This window comes from Ambystoma mexicanum, chromosome 1q (assembly GCF_040938575.1).
Source record: "Ambystoma mexicanum isolate Mex_15411 chromosome 1q, UKY_AmexF1_1, whole genome shotgun sequence".
Classification (NCBI taxonomy): domain Eukaryota; kingdom Metazoa; phylum Chordata; class Amphibia; order Caudata; family Ambystomatidae; genus Ambystoma; species Ambystoma mexicanum.
Window position 1 is genome coordinate 925827533 of NC_090922.1, and position 27771 is coordinate 925855303.

Sequence of the window (27771 nt, forward strand, 5' to 3'; positions counted from 1 at the left end):
ACAAAGCTAAAGGACCGAAGCACTTGAAGGGCTGCTTGGAGGGAGGGCCGGATGTCGGTTATTGAAAGTCAAACATCATCACCATAGAGGGATACCTTAAGTTGAGAGCCCCGGACCATGATCCCCCTGATTGCCGGATTACTGCGTATGCGTTGGGCCAAGGGCTATATAATTGGAGAAAATAAGAGAGGGGAAAGAGGGCATCCTTGTCGGGTCCCACACATGAGGGGGACAGGGGAAGTTTGTTCCAGATTTACCCGAAGTAGAGTATTTGGCGATACATAGTTGGCTGAAACCATTTTTCTTACAGAAGCAGGGCCCAAATTGGAATGCCGCCAGGGCCAGATGCATAAAGGCCCAGTCTACCTTATCAAATGCCTTAGTGGCATCTAGTGCTAGAATGGCCAATTTTCCCTGGTCTGCTGCTGTTTCTACTAGGTCCAGGGCACGCCTAATGTTATCCCCTGTTTTCTACCTAGAACAAAGCCTGTTTGGTCAGCATCAATCAATGCTGGGAGAAGTGGAGCCACGCGGTTTACCAATAGTTTAGAATAGATGTTTACATCGATATTTAACAAGGAAATTGGCCTATAAGAGGTACAATCCTTTGGATCTTTCCCAAGTCTTAACAAAGATTATAAGGCTTCTTTATCTTCCCAAGGAACGTGTGGCAAGGCGGCTTCTTCAATAAATCTCTTTTGATCCTGGAGAGACCGGGCCAGAGCTGCCATTGTTTCTATTAAATGAGATTTCGCCAGCTGTAGCTTAGACTGTTCCCCATATTGCGTTACCCCACGTTGGTCTTTTAGGACTATAATAGTATCGCGTTTTTTAGATTGAGCTGTTCTTCTTACCAGGAATTGGTTGGCCTTATTGCTCTTGACCCTTGTTTCGTCATCGAAAGAGAATGAGCTGTCTCCTCAGCGTAAAGGGCCTCTAATTTCTTCCGGGCAATTAAGAGGGCTTGATGAAGTTTAAGGGACCAACCTTTCTTATATTTACCCTCAATCACCTGTATAACTTGTTCTAGTTGAGCACAAGCCGGTTTTCCCCCTCTGGTAAGTCGCAGAGTGGGCTATTCAATCACTGCCTGCATGGCGTCCCATGTAGTAGCTGGGGACGTGAGTTCGGTCAGGTTCTCCCGGAAGTAGTCCTGTATTGCTTTAGCTACCCCATCCCTAAAGGGCACCTCATTTAAGATTGGGTCATACAATCGCCACTGAGGTCTGGCGGGGGCTGGATCCCAAATTCTAAACTGCAATAGGACTGGAGCATGATCGGAGAGAATTCTGGGGGCAGAAGACACCTTGTCAATAAATGGCATAAGTCAGGAGGATGCTAAGGTTAGGTCTAAATGGGAAGAGGAGCGGTAGAAATGAGAGAAAAAAGTGTGGTCTTGTTCCCATGGGTGTAACACTCTCCATAAGTCCACTGCCCCCAGGGTCTTGAAGAAATGGAGGATGCTCAAGGCAATCTTGAAATCTCTAGTAGACGGGTCATGAGTTTTATCCATCATGGGGTCTAGAACCCCATTAAAGTCTCCCCCAATGATGACTTGACCCTCCAAGAAGGGAAGGATTATGTCCTCTAGATCTCTGAAGAATCTGTCATGTCCCTCATTAGGGACATAAATCGAGATTGGAGAGTACATCTGCCCTGATATCATACCTTTCACTTCAATGTATCGACATCCTGTGTTTCGTCAGTATCCAGCTACTTAAACGAGATGTCATTTGCCAATAGGATTGCCATATCCCCCTACACCCCCCTGTTTTTGCTCCGCTGGAGGTCAGAAATTGCTGAGGGAAGTCTCCGGTCCGTTGAATCTGAAGGGAGGAGATGAGTCTTTTGCAGAAAAATCACCGACCCATTCAAGTCTCTCAGATGTCGTAGAATAGACTTTTGTTTTACTGGGAGCTCAAATCTTTAACGTTGAAGGATATTAAGTCCAAGTTCTGATGAGAAAATGGGGAGTCTCTCATGGTGGTGTCATCCATGGCGGGGGGAGAAGGGGCCAGGTGGCCTTCAGTCGCCATCATGAGTTAGAACGTATCCAAAGTCATGTTCCAACCAAGGTTTGAACTGAACTAACCAATAAAAAACAGAACCACAAAAAACACCTCATAAATGTAGGGAGGGTCACCCCAACGACCATCGGGTGACATCTCCCTTGAGGCCAGGCATTGGCCGCGTGAAGCCCAACTTGAACTCAGTGTTGCTCAGCACTTCCCGGTGTTAGCTGCCAATTCATAAATGACAGGAGGAAGTCCCTACGGTGTGAGCACAGCCATGGTTCAGGTATGTGGTGACGGTTTCCCTGAATTGTTTCCTTTGTGGACTCTCGACCAGGTGGCTCGCTGCATCCTTAGTTTGTTGCTCTCCACTCCCTCAAGGGAACCAAGTAGTAGGGACCCATCTTCTTTATTTGGTGGAGAGGAGCTTTAAATCCCCTCTGCATACTCCAAGCAAGCGATTGTTCGGTCAGTCCCTTTGAACGTAAACTGTAGAGAAGTAGGAAATAGCCAGCGATATTTGATGTTTGGATCATGCAAGAATAAGGTCAGAGGCCAGAGAGATCTGTGTTTTTGTATGGTGGCAGTCTCTAGGTCCTGGAAAACCTTCAGGGATGAACCTTGAAACATCAATTCGTCCCGGTTGCGACCCACCACTAGGCTTTCCTGCTTAGTAGTGAAGAAGTGGATCTGAGTAATAACATAAGTATTTTGTCACATTTAAAAGAGAAAATGTACAATTTGAACCATTTTTACTTGTAATAGTAATCAAACCATAGGTAGTTCTATCCAAAATTCTGATGTGATGAGAATGTGTTCTGATTTTGTGAATAGGTTTTCATTATGTAATTTTCCTGTATACTGAAAAGGAAATAGTGAGGCACTTGTCCTCAATGTAGCATTATCATTGCCATCAAAAACGTAAAAACTGTTAGCCAATTTAGTATAACATAAATTCCCAACCTGTTTTGGGGCATAAATGTTGGTCACGCATCTGTTGTCCATCAAATAGCCCATAACTGATATAGTAGCAACCTTCAGGATCCTTGAAAACTGTGCATATTTTTAGTGGAACTCTGGTGGCCACCAGGGTTAGAGCATCCTTGGCATATGTAGAATATGATATGTCACATATGTCGTTTTCTCAAATTTCTTAGGACATTAATCACGTTTTGTACAGCAGTGCAAGCAGGAGTCCCTGCCTATGCAAGGAAGAAACCACCTGAAATCCTCACCCCACTCCCACCACCTGCATGGCCTTACCCCAACTGGTCAGCAGAAGAAATGCCATTGCCCCTCCCCCAACCTTGAAACAACTTGATCCAAAATCAGAAAACTTCTAATTCAGTCCTGCTTTCATTCCGTGGTGTCTGCTAAAGTCTCCCCCTGTTCCACCCCCAAACCCCAAATCTAAAACAAGTAAAAGAACTTGTGTGTACACATGTTTGGCATACATAATGCAGTCAGCTCCTACTGCATTTAAACAATTCCAACCTGATAGATGCACACTCCCTCCTACCTCCTCATGTTAATTTATTTTTAAGTGGATATCAATGTATCATACACCTCTTAGTGAAAACCCCCGTATTTGGTATATTTTATTTTCCCAGCGCTCCCTTTCAGGTAACATGTATCATCAATTCATCAAAAACAGAAAGACTAAATATGAATATGCAAGCCAAACATCTTAAAATGCACCATACATTTTAAACCTTTACGTACCTTGGGTAACACATACATTAACCAAATAATTTAAATCGGTTCAATTGCATTCTGGCTGTTCATTCCTCTCACCTCTTTCTGAAACTATCGGCAAATCATTTAAGTTCTGATCGTCCTCATCCCTACAGTTTGAAACAGTGTCATGTGAAATGGTCTGCTGTGTTAGGCTCAGGCTGGCACTTTAAGATCTTCATCCCAGCTTATCTTTTGAGGTTTCTAGGAGAGCAACTCTGTCCTGCATGTGAGCCCATACTTTCACTATGCTCAGGCCGCCCCTTGTATTCCATTCAGCGCACTGCATCCTGTGAAGACTCAAATAATTGAGATTTACCGCCATAGAGTATCTTCAGCAAATTTATAAACAAGTATTTTTCTGTAGGGTATTCTTGACTTCATTGAATGTGTGCAAACCTTTTGCACTTATTGCGTGTAATCTGGATAGATTGAGACTGATTGGTTTCCACACACAATGGGCCTCATTACACGGTAGGCGGTAAGGGTTAACGACCGCTAACCCTTACCGCCTTATTACGAGTTCCCTTTGCGGGTTGGTACAAACCTGCAAAGGCACCTTGGTGCTAATTACGGAACCGCAATTTGCGGTACCGTAATTAGCGCCTTCCCAATTCCCATTATGCCCTATGGGGGCAAAAATGGGAATGTGGAAGGGCCTTGGTGAATGGAGAATTACCGCCCCCGCTCACCTTGGAGTAGGGCGGTAATTCCGCCATCCACCAAGGCGGACACGGTATAATACCGGCGGCAACCATGGCGCTAATAGCGCCATGGTTACCGCCTACCGTGTAATGAGGCTCAATGACCCCTCAACTCCTGTCATAGTCTCTACAGTGCCAGAAACGGTTGATGATGCTGCCCAGATATCTTCCCTTCCTGGTCTACCTCCATCTGCATGTTTCACTCCTAGGGACCCTCTCTATCTCAATCAGAAGGGATCTCTTCCAGGGTGAATAGCAGGAATTGTATATAACTCTACCTTCAACACCAAAACAATCTGGTCTTTAAAGGCTTGTAGGATAACCTCCCCCTTCCAAAATCATGTGCCCTTGCAATTTCAATAAAGTTGATACCACGTTACTGCTTTCAGAAGTCATGTGATACTTTATGGTGGAAGCAAAAGCTGATTGAAATTAGGGGTGAACTGAAATTTGGCTTCGAGTAGGTATTCAGCCGAATTCCGGCTCAAAATGAGATATTCTGCTTCGGCCCAATACTTAATTATCACTTGAAGCTGAATAGTTTCCCCTACAAAATACATAAAGTACTGCTTTGAATACATGCCTCGAAACATTCAGGCATGTTATGTTTATCCTTTTAAAAGAATCAATAAACAAATTCTGCTGTCACTTTTTTGATTGAGTCCAGGCAGATGAGCGGCGATTTGCTGATGACCTGTGTGATTAATCTGAAAGCTAAAAAGCTAAAGGTTCCAATCCAAAAAATATAATGAAGTGCATTAATAAAGCTGCTGCAGGGATCACAGTAAGTTTCATACACTGAGCTCAGGAGGTAGTGTGCTGGCAGCAAGGAACTGTATTCAGCCTGAAGGCCAAAGTTATAGAGCAAGTAAGATGGCTCAGGGGGAAGTGTGCTTGCGGCAGAGATGTGCTTGTAATATCGTAACATAGGTTACAATTCCTGCCCACCATTGCCAAAATGAGTCCCTTTGAATTGAGTAAAAGTGGCAGATGTTACTAAAGAGCGTGGCAATGTTTTTAAACAAAAACACCCGTCTGTGGCATCAGAAATATTCCTCCCAGCATTGGAGAGTTAAGAAAAGGGATACTTGTGTAATAATGACAAATCAATAAACAAACAAACAAGGAAGACAGACAAAGTTTACCATTTAAAATCATTGGACAAAATGGATGTTCAAATGAAGCAAATACATAAAGTATACATGCACCTGCTAATTAAAGATTTGAAAATCAGCACTTTCCCTTCCCCTACAGGGTCAGCCGAGAACCATGCAGGACCCATTCCCTGTATATTTTTGTCTGGTGTCTTTTACAATGCCATAACACCAGAAACACAAAAAAAGAAAGAAAAATACTATTAATGAAAAGACATTTTTCAAATGCCTCATCCCCACTAATACCACAGATAGAAAGCATGGCATTTGGCCTCCCAAAGATTTTTATTCAGTAGCACTTGAGCAGTCAGCAGGGTGCTCACTGATGTAAACACTCCTTTTGTCTTTCAGTAACTTGCTGGAGCCAGAAGGATAAAGATGGGCAGACCCAAAAAGTTCAAATAGACTCATCCCACCCTCAACTCAGAGTGATTTTAAAGTGTGTTTTTAATTTACAGAGACTTTTTCTTGTCTACATAGCGCGGCTCCAGCCGAATACTTGTCCAACTATTTGGTATTCGGCCTAATACTAAAATCTACTATTCGGTACACCTCTAATTGAAATGCATTTATCACATGTGTCCTTTTCCCTTTGGCGCTGCCATACCTCCTCCATTTCCTCTAGCACTGGAAACGCGTCTTCACTCTTGCTCCTGCGCAGATACATTGAAAGATAAAGTATGCTTCTGCAGGCTCCCAGTTGCCCTATACCTAGCACCTGAGTGCTGCACATCCTGTAGTGCCAGGGCATATCACTCTATTGTAACGAGCCATTCCACACTTGCATTTTGACCCTTCGCCATGTCACCAGAGACTACAGAATAATTTAGCATTCTCCTCTACACCTCCTTCCTACACTCCAGGACATGGACACTCCAGCTCTCTGCTCATCAGCAAGGTGGCATTGAATGTGCCAGGTCACAGGTGGTTTAATTGTCTGCTGCTCTCTTTCAATTGGCTGCCATCGTGAGCTTCTGTGCGCCCACCATCAGACACTACAGCAAGGCTTGAACAATAGTTTTCCAATAAATGTATCCCTCAGTCAGGTGCCTCATCTGGTCCACTCACTCTTGGGATCAGCCTGGTTGCATTGAGGAATTTGGATAATCTGAAATACAGGATCTCATAGGGGAATCGCACAGGATCTCCAACTTTATATACGTTATGAATGGCAGCTAACCAACCCCACTCATGTTCTATTTTTAATGCCACTGGGAATTTAGGAAGGTTACCCCAGACTCTCCCTGGATCCTTATACAGGCACTTGTGGTGGCAGACCCAGTTTGATCCAGTGCTATGTTCGGCGCTGTTGAATTTCCTAATGCTCTTTTGGCGACATGAGAGAACTATGCCTCTAAAGTTCCAATAAGTGCAGCTGAATGGTTCGGTATCAATAACCAAGATATGTGCGTCTACATTTTGTTTCTCTATCCAATTAACTTTGCAGTGCACAATGTGATGAATCCTACTGACGCCTCAGTAAACCCCTGCCTAAAGTCTCCTCCCAGGTGGCCAGGGAAAGGCAGATGCTTTCTGATCCTGACCTTGGGAGTGGTGTTCTGCGGGAGGATAACCTGTGAGGAGAAATGCCCTAGGGGAATGAGAGGACTCTGTGGGGTGGGACGCAGTATTTATCTTCCTCTAAGGAAGACATCTCCTCCATACCAAAGTCTGTAATGGCTTGCTGTCATAACAGTCTTTTTGTTCCACAAGTTAAACATCTAAATATGGGTAAATAGGCATTGGGAGAAATAAAAACCCGTCCAAAACCCTGGAGACTTATACAGTTTAAAGCTCCCCTAGCTCCCCCAAAGGTACAGTGGAAGGAAATATACGAATAATAACGATTTAAACTCTAAAGAACTTTATATTCATCTTTACAATCAAGTCTGGAGACTGAGCCTTATGATATTTCTTTAAAGACTATTATGAGGAACACAAATTAGTTTAAGAATGAAAATCAAGCCAGAAAAACTGACTTTGCAATTGGGAACTTCAATTCCCATAATTCCTGAAGTGCTGGGACAAAGAAGAGGTTAAAGATGAAAGGATGGAACTCATGGTGGTGTGAGAACCTGAATATGTCTCCCTGACTAGTCCCCGGAGATCTGTCATCCAGATGGCCAGGACACGGCCATCGCTATTGGATCCAGTTCCTGGGGGTGGACCAGTGAGGGAGGATCGGCTGGAGGGGGGGGTCCTCCGGGATTGCAAGTGGGACACCGACGGGTGAGACGCGGTATCACCCTTCTTATAACGCCTTTTCCCCATCCTACCATTTAAGATACTCAAACAATCTAGCATCCCCCTCCCCTTTTCCGACATGAACGCTTTTGCACACCACGAAAGACGATGGACAAACACCAGAGCCGTTTACCTGACATGTCCCAACACAAGGGTCAGGCAAAGTCAGGCAATTGACCAGAATCACACACACTTGACGGCCCTCTGCCTTCCCCACAGGGATAAAAAGTGCAGCACAAGAGCACACGACGAGCAAGGCAGACCGCACGATGAGAGCTATCCAAGCACAGCAGTTCTAGAGGAGGTGAAAAGCGGCAACAAATGAACGGGTGACAAGGAGAGAAGCAACCTTGCCCTTTCTGACCCAGGCCCACAAAACCTCTGTGGAAGGAAGCGCAAGACCGCGAACAATAGCTGGCGTGTGTTGCAGCCGATGCAGGTGGTACACAGAGGCCTCCTCCACTGAAAACGAAGCCAGGGAGAGACACTTGCTACCGTGGTACCTTCCTTGACGCCAGAGAGGAGAAAAGCCAAGCAGTTCATCACAGCTGGTGAGTCAAGAGGAGAACCAATAAGAAACCAAACTGTGATGAATGAATGTTGCAAACTGGCAAGATAAGTGAAGTTCAAAGAACTGTTAACATTAAGGGAAAACCAACTGCAGAGGGGTCCGGCACCATGTGGGTGCTGATTCAAGAGACTCTGGTTGATCCCATGTATGCTGAAACTACGGATACAAGAAGAACCTAGGAGAGCCGCAAGGAAAACGTCAAAGTGGTCATACAGGGGTCTAGCAAAACCCTCTGTACAGTCAAAAGTAGTCTTTGACGAGCAAACCATTGAAAGCCCAAGGGACGTGAATCCTGTAACATAAGAAAGTAGAAGGAAATGTAAAGTTGGCAAGAGTGAAACCGACGGAGGGATGCCGATGAAAAGGGGGAGAAGCCTTAAGTCCCAGTGAACAGTGTGTTGACAAAGGTGAACCCGACAGAGGGATCTCCACAGTGAACTGTTTAAAAAGACAAGATTTGTGAATGCCATAAGTGAAACTGATTTGTAAAGCCGTAGTGAACCCGTTGGAGGCAGGCTAGCATTCTAGAAGGGTCTGAACCCGGAAGAGGGGGATCCAGGGGTGAAAAAGCATCACCCAACATACAAGCAGAAAGGAACTTTTGTTCATTATTTTGAACACATAAGGTCCTCTGAGGCAAGAGACTTTTTGTAGAAAAGATACTTAACTATTGACGGTCCTGATATCTGAGTGTGGAACTGTTGTCTCGTGCTGGGAAAGCTGGAGCGTGTGCTGTGCTCAGGTGTCCCGCCTTGTCCCGTGCTCAAAACGTGGGGAAAGGAGACCCCCAGCAACAGCATCCTGACTTATCATTTGTGAACACTTCTTTCTTTCTTGTGAATCCTATCCCACACCCTTTTATATTTAGTTTTAAGGACTGGCAATAGGTTTTTCTTAGTATAGGCCCTTTTATTTGACAAGACGTCACTGGGACTGCATTATTATTATTTGATGGTCATAGAGTGCTCCCATCTTAGATTTAGGTTTAGATTAAGCGTTATTCCAACCCGCATATACAGTTTAATCAACACCCTTGAACTGTGATCGCTTGTGTCTGTCTTTACTGTTGCCATGATGAGTTTCTTACAGTGGCAACAGCAAAGGCAGACACGAGTGATCCCAGTTCAAGGGTGTTTATTAAACTGTATAATGGGTGAGATAAACACCTAATCTAAATCTAAAATGGCAGCAAGCTACGACCATCAAATAATAATAATGCAGTCCTAGTGGTGTCTTAGTCAAACAAAAAGGGCCTATTCTAAAAAACCTTTTGCCAATCCATACTGCTATGCTACAAAATAGTGTGGGACAATGTTCACAAGAAAAGAAAGAAGTGTTCACCAAATGATAAATCAGGGAGGTATGACTGGGGTGTCCCTTCCCTGTGTTTTTATCACGGGACAAGGCAGGACTCTTGAGCACAGCACACTCCTGCGCCTCGCCAGCACGAGGTTACAGTTCCTTTCATCGATACTAAGATCTTCTGGGGCCAAGTCTCTTTTCTTACAAAGTCTCTTGCCTTAGAAGGCCTGATGGACCAAAAACAACAAACAAGCAGTGTCTTCAATAATTCTTCACGTTGGGCGATTACGCTTCGCCTTTGGACCCACTCAACTGGGCTTCGATCCTTCTCTCAGTATTAGTCTCCCTCAGTCGGTTTCACTACGGCATTTAAATCAAAATGTAACATTCAAAAGTCTCAATGTCTTTTTAAACAACTATTTACTGTGGACATCCTTCAGCCGGGTTCACACTTGTTGCCACAATGTTCACGGGTATATCACTGTTTACCCCTAATTCGCAGGTATCCCTCAGTCGGGTTCACATTTGCCAATTTCACAGTTCACTCAGTTTTCCTCAACGTGTCAAAGACTTTCGAGTGTACGATGGATTTTGCTCAACCCTCGTAGGACCACTTTGACACCTCACGCGGTTGTCCCCGTAAGGCCTCTTGGTTCCCATAGTTTCAACAAAACAAAGCAAAAAGGCTCCAGTCAGAGTCCTTCGAATGAGTGCCCCCGTGCGCCAGTCCACTATGCCTCTGGACCTTTACTGAGGTTTCTTTTAAAGTTAAAATACACAAGTTCTTTACAACCTTGGGCCCAGCACAGTTCGGTTTACTATCGGTCCACTCCGACTCACTGGCTCTGCTGAACTGTTGGAGTTTCTTGTCTTGGTAGTCAAGGATGACACCACGGCGGCAAGTGCTTCTCCCCACTTTGGCTATCAGTGCAGGAGGGCTCTGTGTGCCATTATTAACACCTGTCACACCACACGCCAGCTGGACTTCCCGGTTTTATGATTTCCCTTTCAGAGGCTTTGCAAGTCTGAGTTGGAAAGGGCAATTCCATCCTCGTCGTCCTTCCAGGTCTCTCCGCCTTTCTCCTCCGTTTGGACTGCCAGCCCGGAATAGCTGCTTCCTCATGCGTTCGGCCTTGCTCAAACTGTGCTCTTGTGCTTTGCCTTTTATTCCTGTGGGGAAGGAAAAGGGATGTCAGGTGTGCCTAGTTATTGTCAATTGCCTGTCTCTGCCTGACCCTTGTGTTCAGACATGAGAGGTAAACGGCTCTGGTGTTATCTTTCACAGTGTCAGAAAGTGTTTGTGTCGGAAAAGAGGGGGGGGTAGAACTTCTGAATATCCTACGAGGTAGAATGGGGAAAAGGTGTTATAAGGAAGGGGGTACCACATCTCACCCGTCGGTGTCCCACTTCCACTGCCCGAGGGCCCCCCATCCAGGCGACCCTCGTGCACTGGCCCATCCCCAGGAACTGGATCCAATAGCGATGGCCGTGTCCTGATAACAGATCCGGGGACTAGTGGGTGAGACACCTTCAGGTTTCTCACAGTAACAAACCTGCAGAAGTGGTCAGATTGTTAATGGAAATGACCCACACCCGAGGGAGATGGGAAGCTTAAAAGGCCCCCTAAAGTGCAGGCTATTGTCGAGCAGAACAAGCAGGAAGAGCAGTGTGATCCGTGTATGCAGCAGACGCAGAAATTGGAGGAAGGAGAAGATACCAGGACCACTGTTAAGCAGATAACAGTAGCTGGTCCTGAGAAGGTCTGTGGCTGCAGAAGCCTTATGTGCAGGATGCGTGAAAGAGGGAATCTTGCCCTCTGAAGACGTGTTTTGCAGAGGCTGCACAGCGGGAAGCGAAAGGGAGGGGAGCTTTCCTCCCCAAAGAGGCTGTCTCCGGTGGCTTGCGTGCCTCCTAAGCAAAGGAAGTTCCTTTTTCAAGTGGCACGGGCGACGGCATGGCCATTTTCCGGGTTTGCAAGGAGCCACTGCATTCGTTGAGAATCCAGCAATCCGATGGGGCAATATTATTAAAAGCAAATATATACAACCATTGCCCAAGACAAGATAAACCAAAAGCATGGCAATTCAAATCCAACAGATATTTCCAAAGGCAGAAGGGGACTAATGAAAGGTCCAAAAGTTGTGAAGCTTGTTGATGATATTTTGAGAAGCATATAACAAAAGCTGGTAAACAACCACATTGCCAAAGCCAAGGAAGAAGCAGAATAAGACCTTATCCTTGTCAGTATTTGGTTAGTTATGCAGTGGGGAAGCGAGAGTGGCAAGATGGCTGCCCTTCTGGAAAAGGTTATTCAGAAGAAGAGGAGCATAACTTGCAGAGGAGTATTAAAGAGCACCAATGTGAATTTTGTTTTCCCTTAAGAGTTGCTAAAGTTTTGATGTTGCAAAATAATTCACATTGTGAACCTGTTGTGGAGCTGTTATGAGCTATGTTAACCACAAAAGCACTTATTGTTTGTGAATTGCTGTGCGGGCAGGGGAGTATAGCTGAATGGCAAACATTTCAAGTAGTAGTCCTGGCATGGGAGTAAACTAGGTGTGATTGAGGTAGTAAGCCTGGCATGGAAGTAAACCAGGTAGAAGTTGATGAAGTGCTGTAAAGTGGTGCTGACAATTTACGTTGCTTGTGATGCTGAAGAAAGAACTGTATAAAACTGCTGTAGAGGAATTATATTTCTTCAGAAATACCCAGTTGTGGCAAAACATCCTGATAAAGACAATCATTGTTGCTATTGACAAACTAAGAAAATATTCTTTATGTGAATAGGATAATTCTGAATCTAACTCTTGCTCGAGGAAGAGAAAGAAACTTCTATTTTCTTTGTTTAATCATTGGAGTGTTGGAACTTTCTTTTTGCCAAGTCAGAGTCATAAAGAACGGTGTTGGAACTTTGTTACAAACCAGGATTTCTGTTTTTTCTTTTTTTGGAACTGTGGAGCAGAATCCTGCTTGAATCTGGGGAAAGATAATTCATCCAGATTATAAGGAGATACTGTTGTCATATTCCGAATTCAATTTGTTTCCTTTGAACTGCCATGCATTACTTCATTGAGTTATTGTATGTATAAGTGTGAGCGACAGATATCCTTTGTTAGAATGTTTCATTTAGTTTATTTTAGGCAGAGAAATCCTTGTGAGGGTAGGGATAGTGAGGTGTTTATCCAAACTTTTAAGTTAATAAAATGGCATATTTTGAAAAATCTTCACAAAGTTGTCCGCCTCACATTTCTGACCACTCACACTAAACAAATGATAATGCTCATTTACGTATTAAATGTCCCAATCAAAATAAGGGACAGCTAATTTGTATATAAGCCTTTAGTGGGTAGGCCTATGTTGGGCTAAAATAGCCATGCAGTTTTGCACAAAGTAGTCTTGTACAATGAACAATATGTTGCTGTTCTTTAAGATGGTGAGTCAAAAAACGGGGCCATTGTATCATGATGATATGGTAATTAAATTCCATATTTACTAAACTGTGTTTAGTGAGGCCATTTCCTTTAAAGGATTTGTCATTCTGCCTATTCCTGATGAAGTGTGCTGTCTTTTTTTGGATCAACCGCCTTTTGTAATAAAGCAGTGAAATAATAACAGTTACTGAGAAAGTGCATTGTGCACAGGGGCACTCTTAAAATCCAAAGGGAAATGTACTGTTTAATATCGTATGATTGTTACAAGTCCACTCCTTGAAAAGTTTAAAATGTAATCCAGTAGATGTTGCACTTAAAGCTGTTGTTTATTAAAATAAAAAAGTAATTCCACTTTTGTTTCTTTAGTGAAAAGACATTTTGAATAGGTTAATTCCTTGGGCTGTTATGTCTTCACCACAATAGATATGAAAATGTATTCATAGACTAAGCGATGAGAACAGATCTTTTTGTAATGCTCAAGACGTTTCGAGTTATATAACTCTCTTCATCAGACCAAAATAGCAACATAGTTTTTATAATGTAGCATTTACAATGAAATAGTTTACCTGGCCGGAAATTGTTAAGTTATGGCACTAACCTGTTTCTGTTAAAAGCCCAGACCTAAACCATGGGAAACAGCCACACATGGCATATGTGCTGCACGTGAGTCTGGAAGTACCAATTACCATTAGCACCCAATCGGGGGAGATGGGGTATGGCGGCTTCCCAGCCAATCAGGAGGCTTAGAACAGAGTAGTTACATCACAGCAAAGCTCCCGCTCTAAACCTCCTCGTAAGCGGGAGGATGCCATCTTCCCTGCCGGAAATTAAGGTTAAGTGTGCTGTGGCCTAGTGTTACCTTTCTGCTCCTTCTTCCCACCCCTCAACCCTGAATTCCACATGCTCCCCCACCCCAACCCACTTACCCTGCACGTCTTTGTCCTTCGTTGGTCCCGAGAGCTCACTTCTCCCTAATCCATTGTTGCCATCTTGGTTTGTAGTTTTTCTTAAAGTTCAAAAAAACAACTATTAGCATCCCGGAAAATATGCCAGGAACCTAATAGCAATAAACCTCTGCATGCGGGGGGCTTTACCTGGGCAGGTAATGCCCTGGCTGACATTAAAGCCCTTACTTCTCTCTGTCTTCTAATTGGCCCGTGCATTATCTGGCCTGGAAAAGTCTCCACTTGTCAGGCTTTATTGCTTAATTAATGTGGACATTTCAGTTTTATTGGGTTTCTAACCCTACACTTCAATGGACAGTTGACAATTATATGACAATATATAATAATCAGAAAGTATTCTTGAATGGCGCGTCATGCAAATCTCCTCCCCAGTTTCTGAATGCCGTAATAACAGATGTTATAATTTATTACTGCATTTTGAATGGTAGGAAGGATGAAAGACTGGGTCGGCTCTACTTGACCTGTCGTAAAGAGAATGGAAGTGTACCATTGCCGTTGATATGTCACAACTCAAATAATACCAACTGGACCGGAAAAAAAACCCATTACAAAATGTGCATTACCCTAATTTTAGCTTATAGACCACATCAGAGTGAAGAGAGATTGCAGAACAGAAATAGGTCACAGAAATGTCAAAAGGGAAATATTATACCCAAGGTCCTTGCAAGAATAAACCAATTATCATTTGTAACCATCTCATCTGTTACACTGGCCCCTTGAGAAAATTGTGCGGGTATGCCAACAGGTGGGAGTGCATCACCCGTCTCTTCACTTCACTGCCTTCCCCTTGAAGCAGGTATCACAACGCCTCTGCACCATTTGGAAGCTCTGAAAATTGGAACATCTAAGAGTCCAAACCAGGCCTCTTCTGGCCCTGCTCCCCTGCTACCACACCCGCCACCAAACGAGGCTCAGCATGCTTTCCATCACTCATTGTTGGTGCCCTTCAAAGAACCAACTCTCCCTTCCGGAGAGCAAATTCTGCTCCTTCCAGGAGCATTTGCTTCTTCATTACTAATGCATTTACTCCATTCGATGTCTGGTTACTCACTAGATCTGATTTAATTCTTATTTTGGGCCTTGTAAAGTGATGGTAGGTGGCCGACTTCTCCAAAGTTGCTACCCAGCTTTGGTGTCATCGTTTAGATCTAGCCTATTGCATAGGACATCAAGTTAAGTTTTTGATTTGGAAATCTCTGAGCAATCACCTTGTCATCACTCCAAACCAAGAAATCAGTAGCATAGAATGGGTTGATAGTAAGGCGAGAGTGTAGTCTACGATATCACTTGGAATGCCGAAGTGCCTGGCGATCCAGGAGATTTGGACAAAGATGACTGTGCTGCACCACCACTTCTGGGTTATGTAGGGAATCTGGGGAGCACACGGGGGTGGGGTTGGGAGACTGGGTGAAATGGTTGTACCCTTCAGTAGCTTCACCACAATACTAATATGCCCTCAGTTCTGGCAGTGGCCGCCTATGGCCAGCGAAGCACAGTAATGTAAGAGCAAGGAAATAGAATGAATGGAGGACATTGTAATAAAAACACTGGGCAATTACATAATGAAAAAATAAAGTTATGTTCCAAATACATTTAGACATTTTGTGAATCCCAACACAATAAGTACCTGTGTTTTTGGTATTTCTTCTAGCAATACCCATTCTATGGACATAATCTGGGTGTATGATAGCACAGTTAAGGAATTTGCACAGAAGTGTGGGACATCTACCTGCCAGGATTTGCAGTATTTCCCATTGTTTTTGTGTTCTGGCTACCTGCTGGCATCCCCACTAGCAGTTTGTTCTCCTGTCTATGTGGGATCTTTTATTACTGGCTGGGCTCCCTCTCACTAATATGTTTTCATCCTTTTAGCTGTACAATTTTGGAGAAACAATTTCCATAGTTTTCTGGACAGACACCTGGAGACCAGAGAGTTTTTATGATAAAATTAAGAAGAATCGACAGAATGGGATGCACACACTGTGCTTATTGGGTAAGGATTCTTCACTTTGATCGTTCAATTAATTATCCAAATGTTTCTATGCATGCTCCGTTTGTGTTAGTTTTTAGTAGTTGATAAATGTGGATATGTGAGTGCGGGAACAACATTGATGGGTTTCCAGCGCTTTTATCCTTTTTATTAAAACTTAAAAACAAACAAGTTTTGCGAGTGTGGTCAATTATGGATCACTCAAAAAAGTGGCTGTAAAAGGAGGGAGCAGTGGCACACCAGAATAAGTTTCCCTGGTGCGTTGCTTCTATTTGTCATGAGTGTCACAACAATGTTCCTGTTTGCTCTGCACCATTATTGCGTAGCACCTGTATTTTGTACAGTCCCTCAAGGAAATGTCAGAAGAATTACCGTTTGTACGAAACATACTGTTCAGGCCTGGGAAATTCTTTAAAAACCCACTAGACGTGCAGGGTGAGTTCCTTAATTTACATACTCGACCTAAGAGAAATCCATGGCAACAAAATATTTACCTCTGGTTTCTATAAAACGTAGATTTTCACCAAAACCACACTTCATATTCGGTGCAATGTTGCCACCCAAAGGCTAGCCATGAACAGCGTACCTTTCAATTTGCCATTTATCGCAAACAAAGTTTGTTTTTATTGAATGTCAAAAAAAGTTTCAAACATCCCCGTACTCGCCAGCAAGGTGGAGTACCCTGCAAATGGTACTCACTCTTCAAAAAATGTACTTGTCAATGAGAGCGGACTAGTAGATTTTGTAAGCCCTGCTGTTGTATAATAAAGATGAACTCAGGGTTGTGTAACTGCTTAACAGCAACTATATGCATTCAGCAGTTGGGTCACTGCTGTTCAGTCGTTATTGTCTTTGGGTTTGGGAGCAAGCCTTAGGCTGCCTGAGGATGAAGGTTCTTCTCTGCCGGTGGAGGAGCGCTGGGAGCTGGCTGCTCTCCTCGGTGCCCGCGCTGAACTCCTTTTTGCGCTTTCTACCTCTCTCTCTCCTCGCTTCCCAGCGTCTCCTGAGAACTCAGCACTTCCGAGTCTCACGAGCACTGGCTTTACACATACGAGTACAATACTGGAAGAGGCGGAATCAGACTTGCCCTGCAACTTTCAGGCCTTCGTGATAAATTTACGTTTACAAGCATGTAATCTGAATACAGTCCATGTAAGGTCACTGCCATGTCACAGTGACCTCAGCTGGACTGGCCTGTGATTATATTGTAGATATTCTGCTTATAATTCTAAAATTAAGGAGATAGCTGTTATGATAGTCCAATAACGAGTCCACGCAGTATAAAGTGAATTACAACTCTTTATTGAGTTAATGCTGGAGACGACCCCCAGCCAGGGCACCTACTTCTCAGATGAATTAAGTGGAATGTGGACTCCCCAGGTACTGAGACTCCACATTTGTTACGCTCATCTGGTATCCACGGGGACGCCGCCCAGCCCTGGTTGGATGATTTGCACTCTTGAACCCTCTCCCGGTCCCTTGGTAAGGCCTCTGGTTAAAGATGGTTCTGCAATATAGGAGAGCAGGATTCAATACCAGATTGTCTTTGTTTTCCCACCACCCTTGGCCTCAACTCCTTCCTCCCCCTTGGGCCTTCTCCTCACCTTTAATATTGTAAAAGGTGGATTCTCCGTCCTGCTCCTCGTCGCAGAGGCGCGTAGATGTGGGGGTGAGCAGCGACCAAGTTACTTCACTGGCGCAAGCCCCCTGTGGGAATCCAGGCCTGCTGCGACTCCGTAGGTTTGCTGTTTTACAGTCTTTATATGCAGTTCTTATGTTCCTCTTAGTTCGAATAATAATGTCTTGCTTCTTTCCATTTAGGTATGGAAAGGTATTTTGGTGTTGTCATGCAGTTTGAAGATGAGCATGGGCCGGTAGGCAAAAGCGCGGTGTGCGCAATGCTGTCCGGTGCTGTCCGGTGAGTAATGCTCAATGCGCGGCGCTGTTTCGCTTCTTATATTGCTAACCTGCGCCGTGATGTTCCAGCAATGATACTGACCAGGAGATGACTACCTATGTAAGAATTGTGTGGCTTTCTTCGTTTGGGAGGAAACGTGGGTAAACGCTTATTAATGCTGTCTTTCTTCCTCCTCTTTGCAGGTTATGGTATTCCAGGATGCATGCGGTGCCGGATGATGGAGTTCGTAACTTCAGGTGAGTGCACCTTGATCCACTCACCCGTTTTCACTTCCAACTCTCTGCAGCAGTTCTTCTCATCATAGCGTGCCTTAGACCTACAGCCACTAACTAACAACTTCTCTCTCACCGCCTCCACATCCACACCACGTGACCTCTCCATCCACCCTGGACATAAATGAGAATTTGGTTTCCTGCCTCGCAATAACTCAAAAGGCGAAACCCCAGTGACACTACAGGGAGCCAACCTGTACTGAAATGTCCTCTCCATTACGGTACGTACCCAGTCACCCCCTCCCCCATGGCAACCGCAATTCTAATGGCTTCCATTAAGGTCCTATTAAAACGCTCAACACACCCATTACCTTGAGGATGGTATAGCGACGTGGTGACTTGTTCAACCCCATGTCTCTTCAAGAAATCTCTAAATTATCTGGACACCAATTGCGATCCATTATCGGAAAGACATTTCCTGGGAAAACCCTCTCTCCAGAACAACTGTTCCAAAAAATGTATTATGCTACTATTGGAAATATCCTTAACAACACATACTTCAGGCCAATTCGACAATAAATCCATTATAACTAGTAGGTACGAGTCTGTCGAGCCTCCGATATTAAAAGGGCCTAAAAGATTTAACGCCACTTCATCCCATGGCGCCTTGGGACTCTTCCTCACAATCATAGGAACCTATGTACTCTGAGCCCCCTGTCACCTTCAACACACTTTGCACACACCTTCACTTGTTCCTCAACATTTTGTCCACTTGGGCCACCAAAAATTGGCCCTGACCAACCCTTTGGTTCCTAATAAACCCAAATGGCCAACATGGGATAACTCCACTGCAGCACTCCTCATCGACCTTGGAACAACTAACTTGTGACCTCTGTACAAATAATCACCCCTGACAGAAAGTTCATTCTTTACCTTATCATAACCTTCCAATGTCCCCTCTTTTCCTGTGATGACATTACCAGTTATAAACACAACCACATCCTGATATAAAGTGTCCTCCACACAAGCTAGGTCCCACTCCGATATCTTCAAGCTACTGTGCACTTATAAAATCTCTCCTGAATCTTCCTCCTCATGTACTGTACCTTCCCCACTCTCTACAGCTTGCACCACAGACCTCGACAATGCATCTGCAACAACATTGCTCTTGCCTTGTACATGCACCATAACAAACTGTAACCCTTGTAAACTGCTCACCAACTTCATGATGCGCCTGGACACATCTTCCAGGCCACCTTTGGAAAATATACGATCAGTACAAATGGTAAACTCTCATCCCCATAAATATCTTTTAAACTTCTCCACACCCCAGACGCACGCTAATGCTTCCTTCTCAACGACAGAATACCTATGTTCAACTTCTTTAAGAGTTCTCGAAGCAAACGTTACAGTGTGCAGCTCCGTACCATGTCTGGCAAACCTCTGATGAATTTTCCATAGAACTCAACCAGCCCTATAAATGATAGCACATCACTCTTACATTTGGGTGACTTCATTCGCTTTATAGCCTCAACTGCATCCTCTTTCAGCTTCACACCTTCACTAGAAATTTCATGGCCCAAGTATACTACCTTGTCTGTCTTAAATGTAAATTTTTCTTTAGCAGTTGTCAAGTCAGCCTCCCCTAATATTTCGAACACTCTCTTCAATCTCTCATCATGTTCACGCTCATTACAACCGCAAATCAGCCCATCATCCTGATAACATAAAACTCCTGTTCTCTCTCTCTCCTCAGCAACTTATGCATTACGCTTTGAAAAACACTAGCCACGGATACTAATCCAAACGGCATCCTTCTACATCTGAACAGGCCTATCAGAGTTATGAATGCCGTTAAATCTCTTGAGTCATTATGTAAATCTATCTGGTGATAAGCAGACTTGAGATCCAATATGGAAAGCACTTTAGCTCCTGCTACCTCTACCAACAAATGATCAGTTCATGGCAATGGGACTCTGTCAGGGATTACCATGCTATTCAAGTGTCTCAAGTCAATGCATAACCTGATCGACCCATTTGACTTCCTGACAATAACAATGGGACTGATCCATTCAGATGATTGCACCTTTTCTATGATTCCTTTGTTCTCCATCCTCGTTAATTCCACCTCAACTTCTTTATGCAATGCCAACGGCACGGTGTGTAATTTCGCTACTTTGGGAACTGCACCTTTCTTCAGACGAATCTTATGCACAAAACCCTTCAAACATCCAAGCTTGTTGGTGAACAGTCGTTGTGTATCTCCTTCAACTTTCACACAGCTCTCTTTAATTTCAACTCGTTCCATTGCTAGAACTTGTTCAGGGTGGCTAGCATCCAACCTGATCTTCAATTCTGCATGGTCACTCCAAGACAGAAGCTCACCCCCTTTGTTCGTAACATAAATGTCTGTCTAAGCTTTCCTCCCTTTGAATTGAAGTTCCTCTTCAAAACTTCCTAAAATCTCTATTGGCACATAACCATAAACATTTGCTCTGATGCCCGCTTCCCACAGTGTGCAACATTTAAACTTGTCCTTCCAAACCTCCACACTAATAAAAGTGTAAGCTGCCCCACTGTCAATTTACATGGACACCGGAACCCCTTGAATTGATATCACTGCATACGGTTTAGATTTCTTCACTTTCCCAGATACTGCATGTACTGAGTTCACAATTTCTCTGCCAGAATTCATGTAATCTTCTTCCCCATTACCAAAGCTAATTTCTTGGTCGTGACCTCTAAAATCAAAATTTCTGCAACAACGGGTGACATGCCCCTTCCTGCCACATTCACGACACACAATGTGGATTGCTATGCATTCTTTGTCATATGCCAAGTGTGATCCGCATCCACACCTGAAACATCTTTTTCCAGTCACACATTTGAAGTCTTTCGATGGACCCCATTGTCGCCCACATTCCTGTTGAAACCAGGATTGACTTCACTGGGGGTTTCCCTTGCGCTCTTGTCAAATTTCTCATTTCTTCTCACAAACCCACTTGTGGACTGTCTTTGCATTGACTTTGATACTTTGTGTACAACACCCTCCTCCATGCTTACTTTGTTATTATCACTATCCCCACTCTTATCAAGTTGGAGGGCCTTAATGCACTTCTCTGTATGCTCAACATTCTTAGCATATAGCTTTGGCCAACGTGGGATTGCGTTCCCTCCACATCTCTTGCCTGACCTTGTCATTGTTGCATTTTATCATGAGCTAGTCTCTCAAATGCTCCTTTTGACAATGGGTAAATTGACATTTGACTGCCAATCCCCTCAGCGCTGTTATAAAATCCTCGATACTCTCGCCATTCTTTTGCTCCCTTGTGGCGAACGTGTACCTCTCTAGGATAATGTTCTCTACTACTTCAAAATGTTTGTCAAGCTTGGCCAAAGTTATCTCGTAAGCCACCGGCTCCCTCAAGACCAACCTGTTCAGGTAGTTTTTTCAATACATCCTGCCCTGCAGGACCCAAACAATGACATAAAAGAGCCTCTTTCCTTTCATTTGAGTAATTCGCTCCAAACATGGCCAGAGCATACTTCGTGAAGCCCTCCCTCCCGTCAGACCACCTTACACTGGGTTCATCTGGAGTAGACATAAAGAACACTGGGGCTGGTACTTTCGCCATCTGGATCGTTTGATGTTGTCCCTCTTACTCTTGCAGACCACTGTCCTACCCGTGTAGTGCCACGCTTGTGCACCTTCTCTCAGAAGCTGTCACTGTAGGTACCGGTTGATGCCTCACAGATAGAACACACAACTGTAAACCACTATAGTCCCTCTTGTGAACTAATGCACCGTTTCTTGGCCAATTCCATAAAATTCATTGCATGCATTACTGGCGCTTTACAGTGTCTGTTGTGGTCTTCTATAATGTCTCTGGGCCCATCCCTTAAAATCTGTTACATGCAGTACTGGCGTTACCTCAATTCGCTTGCCAAAATTAGCATCAGTCTTCCACAAACATCTAAGATGCTCTCACCGCTGACATCTGCATTCACCGCTGATATCAGCGATCCACTACTGATACCTCCACAATTGCGGCACTTACATCTGCGGTCCAAAACACATTCCTTTTCCAAAGTTCTGTTAAACCTCTGCACTTTGTCTAAGGCAACTGTTCCACAAGATGGCCGCACGCACAGGCACGCTTTAAGGTTGCCTTTTCTAGCGCTCACCCACGCGCGTCCTCAGTTGCTAAGTGACCATACAAAGGCATCCATCAGGTGGGTAACGCTGAGACCCTTGGGTTGGACGGCCATCACCATGGTAACCTCACGCGTATTTGCTCTTTCAAATGTTGCGTTGTTTCCCCTTTTCTGCGCCGCCTTCCTTCCTCTATTTTCTTTTCTTAATACATATATGTGTCGGCACCGACTGTGCCCTTGCTCCGGCTGTTTCTCCCTCATCGTGGTACCGTAGTGTAGCTCTCCACACAGACACCAAAAGACTTAGCCCTCAGGAGCTGAAGTCATCCTGTGGACAGCCGGCTTTCAGCTCCTGGCCGACTCTTAGCTCTCCCGGTTCCCGCCGTGATTGTCAGCGCACACAGGAGCTATCAAACGATTCCACGCAGCGGCCTCCTTCCTGTAGCTGCTACCTCGACAACTCACAGCAGCGCTGCATTGCCGGGGGTAGTCACTCAGCCGCGGAAGCAGCAAAATTCTTGTCGCCAAATTGTTATGATAGACCAATAACGGGTCCATGCAGTATAAAGTGAAATACAACTCTTAATTGAGTTAATGCTAGAGACGACACCCACCAGGGGAACTACTTCTCAACTGACTTAAGTGGAATGTGGACTCCCCAGTTTCTGAGACTCCGCATTCCACAAGCTGATGTCAGTGAGAATGTTGTGACAAAAGTAACCAAGTTAAAAGTCAAATACAGTGAACACATTAGCACATCAATGCACAGAGACTTTAATTTAGTAACCTCTAAGAATATCTCACCTGGTTTAGCTCTCACCTCTGAAGCTTGCAGCATAGTTTTATATGTGGCAACCATCAACATTTTGCAGAGCGACATAAAACACTGAGATATTAAACGGCATACAAACACTGAGATATTAAACGGACGATGTGCATTAAAACGGCAGTGCATTGTTAGTTACATTTTGATGGCATCATTAAAAACTGCAGGTATGAAATCCAATGAAACCAGCTCATGAAAATCTAGCCCTCAGTAGCGTGAATGTTAGATGGTCTGTTATTTGCTTAAGCTGCTGTATGGTTTCTTCTTGTAGACAGCGTAGGAATTGTGCCAGACCAAGATGTCCGATTGGAATGCGTGGACACCAATCGATGTGGATAGTTCATAACCCCGGCATCTGTCCATTTGTATTCAACACATATACATAGCTCATTCCCTTTTCCCCCCAGAGAAATGTAGAATGAGTCCTGTTTGTTTTTTGGCATAAAAAGACTGAACATTTATTCCACAACAACACAAGTAAACTGCACACATTTGTGGACAATTACTCATAAGATGCGGCGACTGCTCTGTGTCCAAAAGAACCTGCTTCCCCCTTCCTTTCCCCAAAAGTCCAGAATAGGCCCAACTCTCCCAACCTTGCATCCGAGCCCCTCCTGCCCCTGCAGGCGCTCCTGGGCAGGGAGAGTGCCGTTTCCTTGGGGGAAGCTGAGCCTTAGTTGTTGCTCCCAGACACCCCTGCCGCTTAGGCTCCCAAGGGGTGCTGGGTCTGAGAAGAGCGAAGATCCTTCCTGCTTTCTCCTGGCTCATCCGGAGTTTGTCTCATGTGTTTGTTCTTCCAAACACCACCACGCTACGAGTGGATTACCGCCCACTGTGGCTCCCTCCTTGCTCCTCTCCTTACATTTCCTAGCTCCTTATGCCGATATTCCATAAAGACAACTTCATGCCTAATGCCGACAGGTCCATCCCTCCATTAAGGCAATATTCAGGAGCTTTCAAGCTGACCAGGCCAAGGCCTCTACCCCTGCAGAATTTGGCTATATCGCAATTGAGCTTGCGCCCGGACTTCTCCTCTGCTGTGTGCCTATCGTCACCTCTCCATTCCACCCTTGGTATAATCTCAGACCAAGTTATCTCAGGCTCCCCCAATTGCCCCGCCAGCTCCTGTACTGAAAACACCATTTCCCGCATCAGGGTCCCTCTCCGTAAACTTGTCACGTCTTTACCCCCCGGTAAATGACCAATGAGTCTGGTTTCTGCTTTGTGCACCTGACCTTATAACTGTGCACGTCACCCACTCTTAGACCCAATTCGGCTTTAATTAAGGAATGTTCATGGAAAATAGATGGTGAATGGCATACCGCAATAAGGATTGCAAACCGGCACCAGCGCTGGCCTGCCGGAACTATCAAAGACTATAAGCCCACCTACTTCGAGAAGGCCAGAAATCAGGCAGACAAAACCCAATTCTTGTAAGCCGAAAAGCAGAGTTACCCGTTCCTGACCCTGTATTAATTCGGGAGTGAGAAAAAGTATTTAAAATTTTGGAACAGATGACTGCACAATTTCACTAATGAGTTGTTCGCTTTGCCACTTACTGGGGGTGAAACCAAACTTGATTGGGCGCTGCTCCACTCTTCTTTGTGCTTCTACTAGTTGCTGAGGGCAGACATAAATAACACAATGGAATTGCTCCCTTAGTAGCCGGCAACCTGCTCCATATTATAAAAGGAACCCTCTCCATACCTTAACCCTCTACCGCATATGTCCCATAACATTGACTGAGGGTACTGACCAGTTGCCCTATTGCATCTCTGACCTCTGGCAAGCTGCTCCTAAGCCTAATGTTGGCCCTGTGCCCAGCCTCAGTTAACCCAAGCCGGGTGCCTCTCCCACTGTGACTATCTCTACCTCCCAATAGCCATTCGGACAGTATTCATGTGCACAACCATGAAGCCCGTCCATAAATGAAACCCAATGCCCTCTGTGCAGCACTCCGTTCACAAAGCCTCGGCCCTCTTCAAGCTAGTAGCCCTTCCATTCTATCCTTCTAGCTTTCGCCCTCTTTTTGTACTAAACCCACCGCGGTAGGGGACCGGCGAGTGCTTGACCAAACCCAGCAGATGATATGCCCGCTCTGGTAACTGACTGTTCCCCCTGGCCTCATCCGCCTTCCATTCTTTTCCATGGCCTCTCGCACAGGTTTGTGCGCCATTGTGTGACTGTGGATGAGACCCCATTATACCCCTGTGGTTACTGCAAAACATTTATTTTAGCTGTTTTTTTTGTATACTTTTTAGAAGCCCATCACTTGACCCTGATCCTCTTTTCCCATTTTCAGAACTGGTGATTGCTTATTTGTAACATGCTTAATCCCAGAGGCTTCTAAATGCGAACCCGGGGATCGAACCTGTGTTGCTCCGCGTCGTCTTGCTTTCAAGGCGAGCGTGTTGCCCCTGGGCTATCCCCTGAGAATTCTGGGCGGGTCATGCAATTATATGGGTGGTCATTCCACACTGCTCCCTTTTCAAAGCCTAATGGAATGATGGGGAAGAAGTAACTTAATCAAATGATTGATCCTTAAAAGCCACAACCAAAACATTAGATTTAAAGGCTTGCCATCTACGGATTAGTGGGCATTCTCTGATTAGTTTGCCATGCCATGCTGCTTTGTAAATAACCGGTAAAAGAAATGCACATTTTACCTCCCTGCTCCACTCTGTCCCGGCAATGGCACCCATGTCTCTCCTTTCCGCTTCCCTGTACCTTCTGGAGTGGTTATTTCATCCGGCCTCCAACTACCCAGTACATGGGTTCAAGGACAACCGTGTACTAGGAGACATGAGGTCCCAGATCATCATGGCCTTCTTAATCAACAGAATTATTCTGTGAAAATGCCCCCTTAAGTGCTGATGGTTCCCAATAATCCCCCCACCAGGCATTAGCCAGCTGTGGGACCCCAACACAAAATGCATTCCCCCAGTCATATTCTTGCCCCCCTGGAACTCCCAATCTTTGAATTGCAACCGCTGAATAGGCACATAAAAACTACCCCATAACAGGGGTGAGTGGGGGGGGGCATGCCGCCCTCCGCTGGGTACCGTAACAGCATTGTACACATGGCCCCTCAGTAGCCTAACCTAGTTAACATGGTATTAATTTGGAGGGCCCCTCGTGCTCAGCCACCTGTAAACCAGCTGCAGATAGTCGTGTATTTCAAGGGCATGGCCCCTCCTCTCCTGACCTGCATGAGGACAGATATCACTTTGGCCATGACTCCCCTCGCGTTTTCCCTTCCCAAAAAACGGCCAGTGTTGGGGCCGGAGCAGCGGCCCCAAAGTAAATTGGCCCCACAGTTGCAATTTGGCTATCCATTCCCTCGCACCAGGTATGAGTGGGCCCTAGTTTATCTTGTCCATCAATGACAAATGAAGTGCGTTCAACTTGCGTGCAGCACATACAACTGCTTCACCCACTGCTTCAGTGACATCCCTCCTTTCCCAGTTTCTAATAGGAGTTACTGGACCGGCTGGCAACCATCAATGTATGGGGGGCAATGCACCCGCGTGAGCCATCTTACTAATATCGCACCCTTGTCCCCAAGAAAGCCTAGCAAAGCGCACCAACGCGAGGGAATGTAAACCATTCCGTAATCCCCCTTCGTTCCTCATGCAACTCGAGGAATGTACCTAAAACGCGTAATGTTGGGGAATCCTTTCCCCGTTGCACCTGGTCCGTGGTGCCTAGCCTAGGGGCTCACCTGAGCCCTTCCGCCGTCCTCGAATACCGCCGCAAAAGTGCAACAGCCATTCTTGGGAGTGCCAGGGGACCAATCTGGTGGTGCTAGTGCGAGGTACAATTATGTTTTACATTAACATGAACATAGTGCTTTGCGTCCTGTGGGCCAACTTCTAAGCGCTTTGGAGGAGGCTGGCGTTTGGGCTGGTCACTTCTATAACAACCATGCTCGCCACGTGGGGATCCGAGACCTGCACAGGATCAATTGCTGATACTTACCAGCCCATGTCATAACCCATAGCGGTCCCCTGGAAACGTGGCTGCTTACAAGAAACGTCTCGTCTGCCATAACACAAATGTGGCACTAAGCCATACCTCTGTCCTTGGTCGCTATTCACCTCCGCTATTACCCGTCCCAGAATGCCCACTGCAAAATTTCCCGTGGCCCGTTTCACCCAATCGCCATGAGTAATGTTGCCACAACTGTGCTCATCTATTGAATTGCCACCATTCTGTCAGGAGTCCTGGAGACTCAGGACCTGTCGCCACATGAGACGTGAACCCGCGGAAACGCAGAACCGGATTTCGCTCTTGGTATGCACCGAAACATAAAACAGCCGTCGCTGGTGCCGCGAACCGCAGCCCCACCCCCGCTCTGGTTCCCTAAGGCAACACTCTATATTTATCGCCGGTGGTGGACTGTGCCCCACAAGGGTTTCAACCACAGAAACCAAAACATTATTTATTTATTTGCATTTTTAACGCGCTCAGACAGTCTGCGGGCATCGAGGCGCTGTTACTAGATTTATTTATTCATTTATTTTCTTCTTATTAGTTACGTATTTATAACGCGC

At 45.1% G+C, this 27771-nt stretch overlaps 1 protein-coding gene across 1 annotated transcript in view; it reads left to right on the forward strand.

Moving 5' to 3' along the window:
* DPH5 (diphthamide biosynthesis 5) overlaps positions 1–27771 on the forward strand; it is an 843469-nt gene that overhangs the window by 497488 nt on the left and 318210 nt on the right. The window contains exon 4 of the mRNA XM_069641565.1: positions 15990–16110. Coding sequence (XP_069497666.1) covers positions 15990–16110 — 121 coding nt within the window. The remainder of the gene's footprint in view (positions 1–15989; positions 16111–27771) is intronic.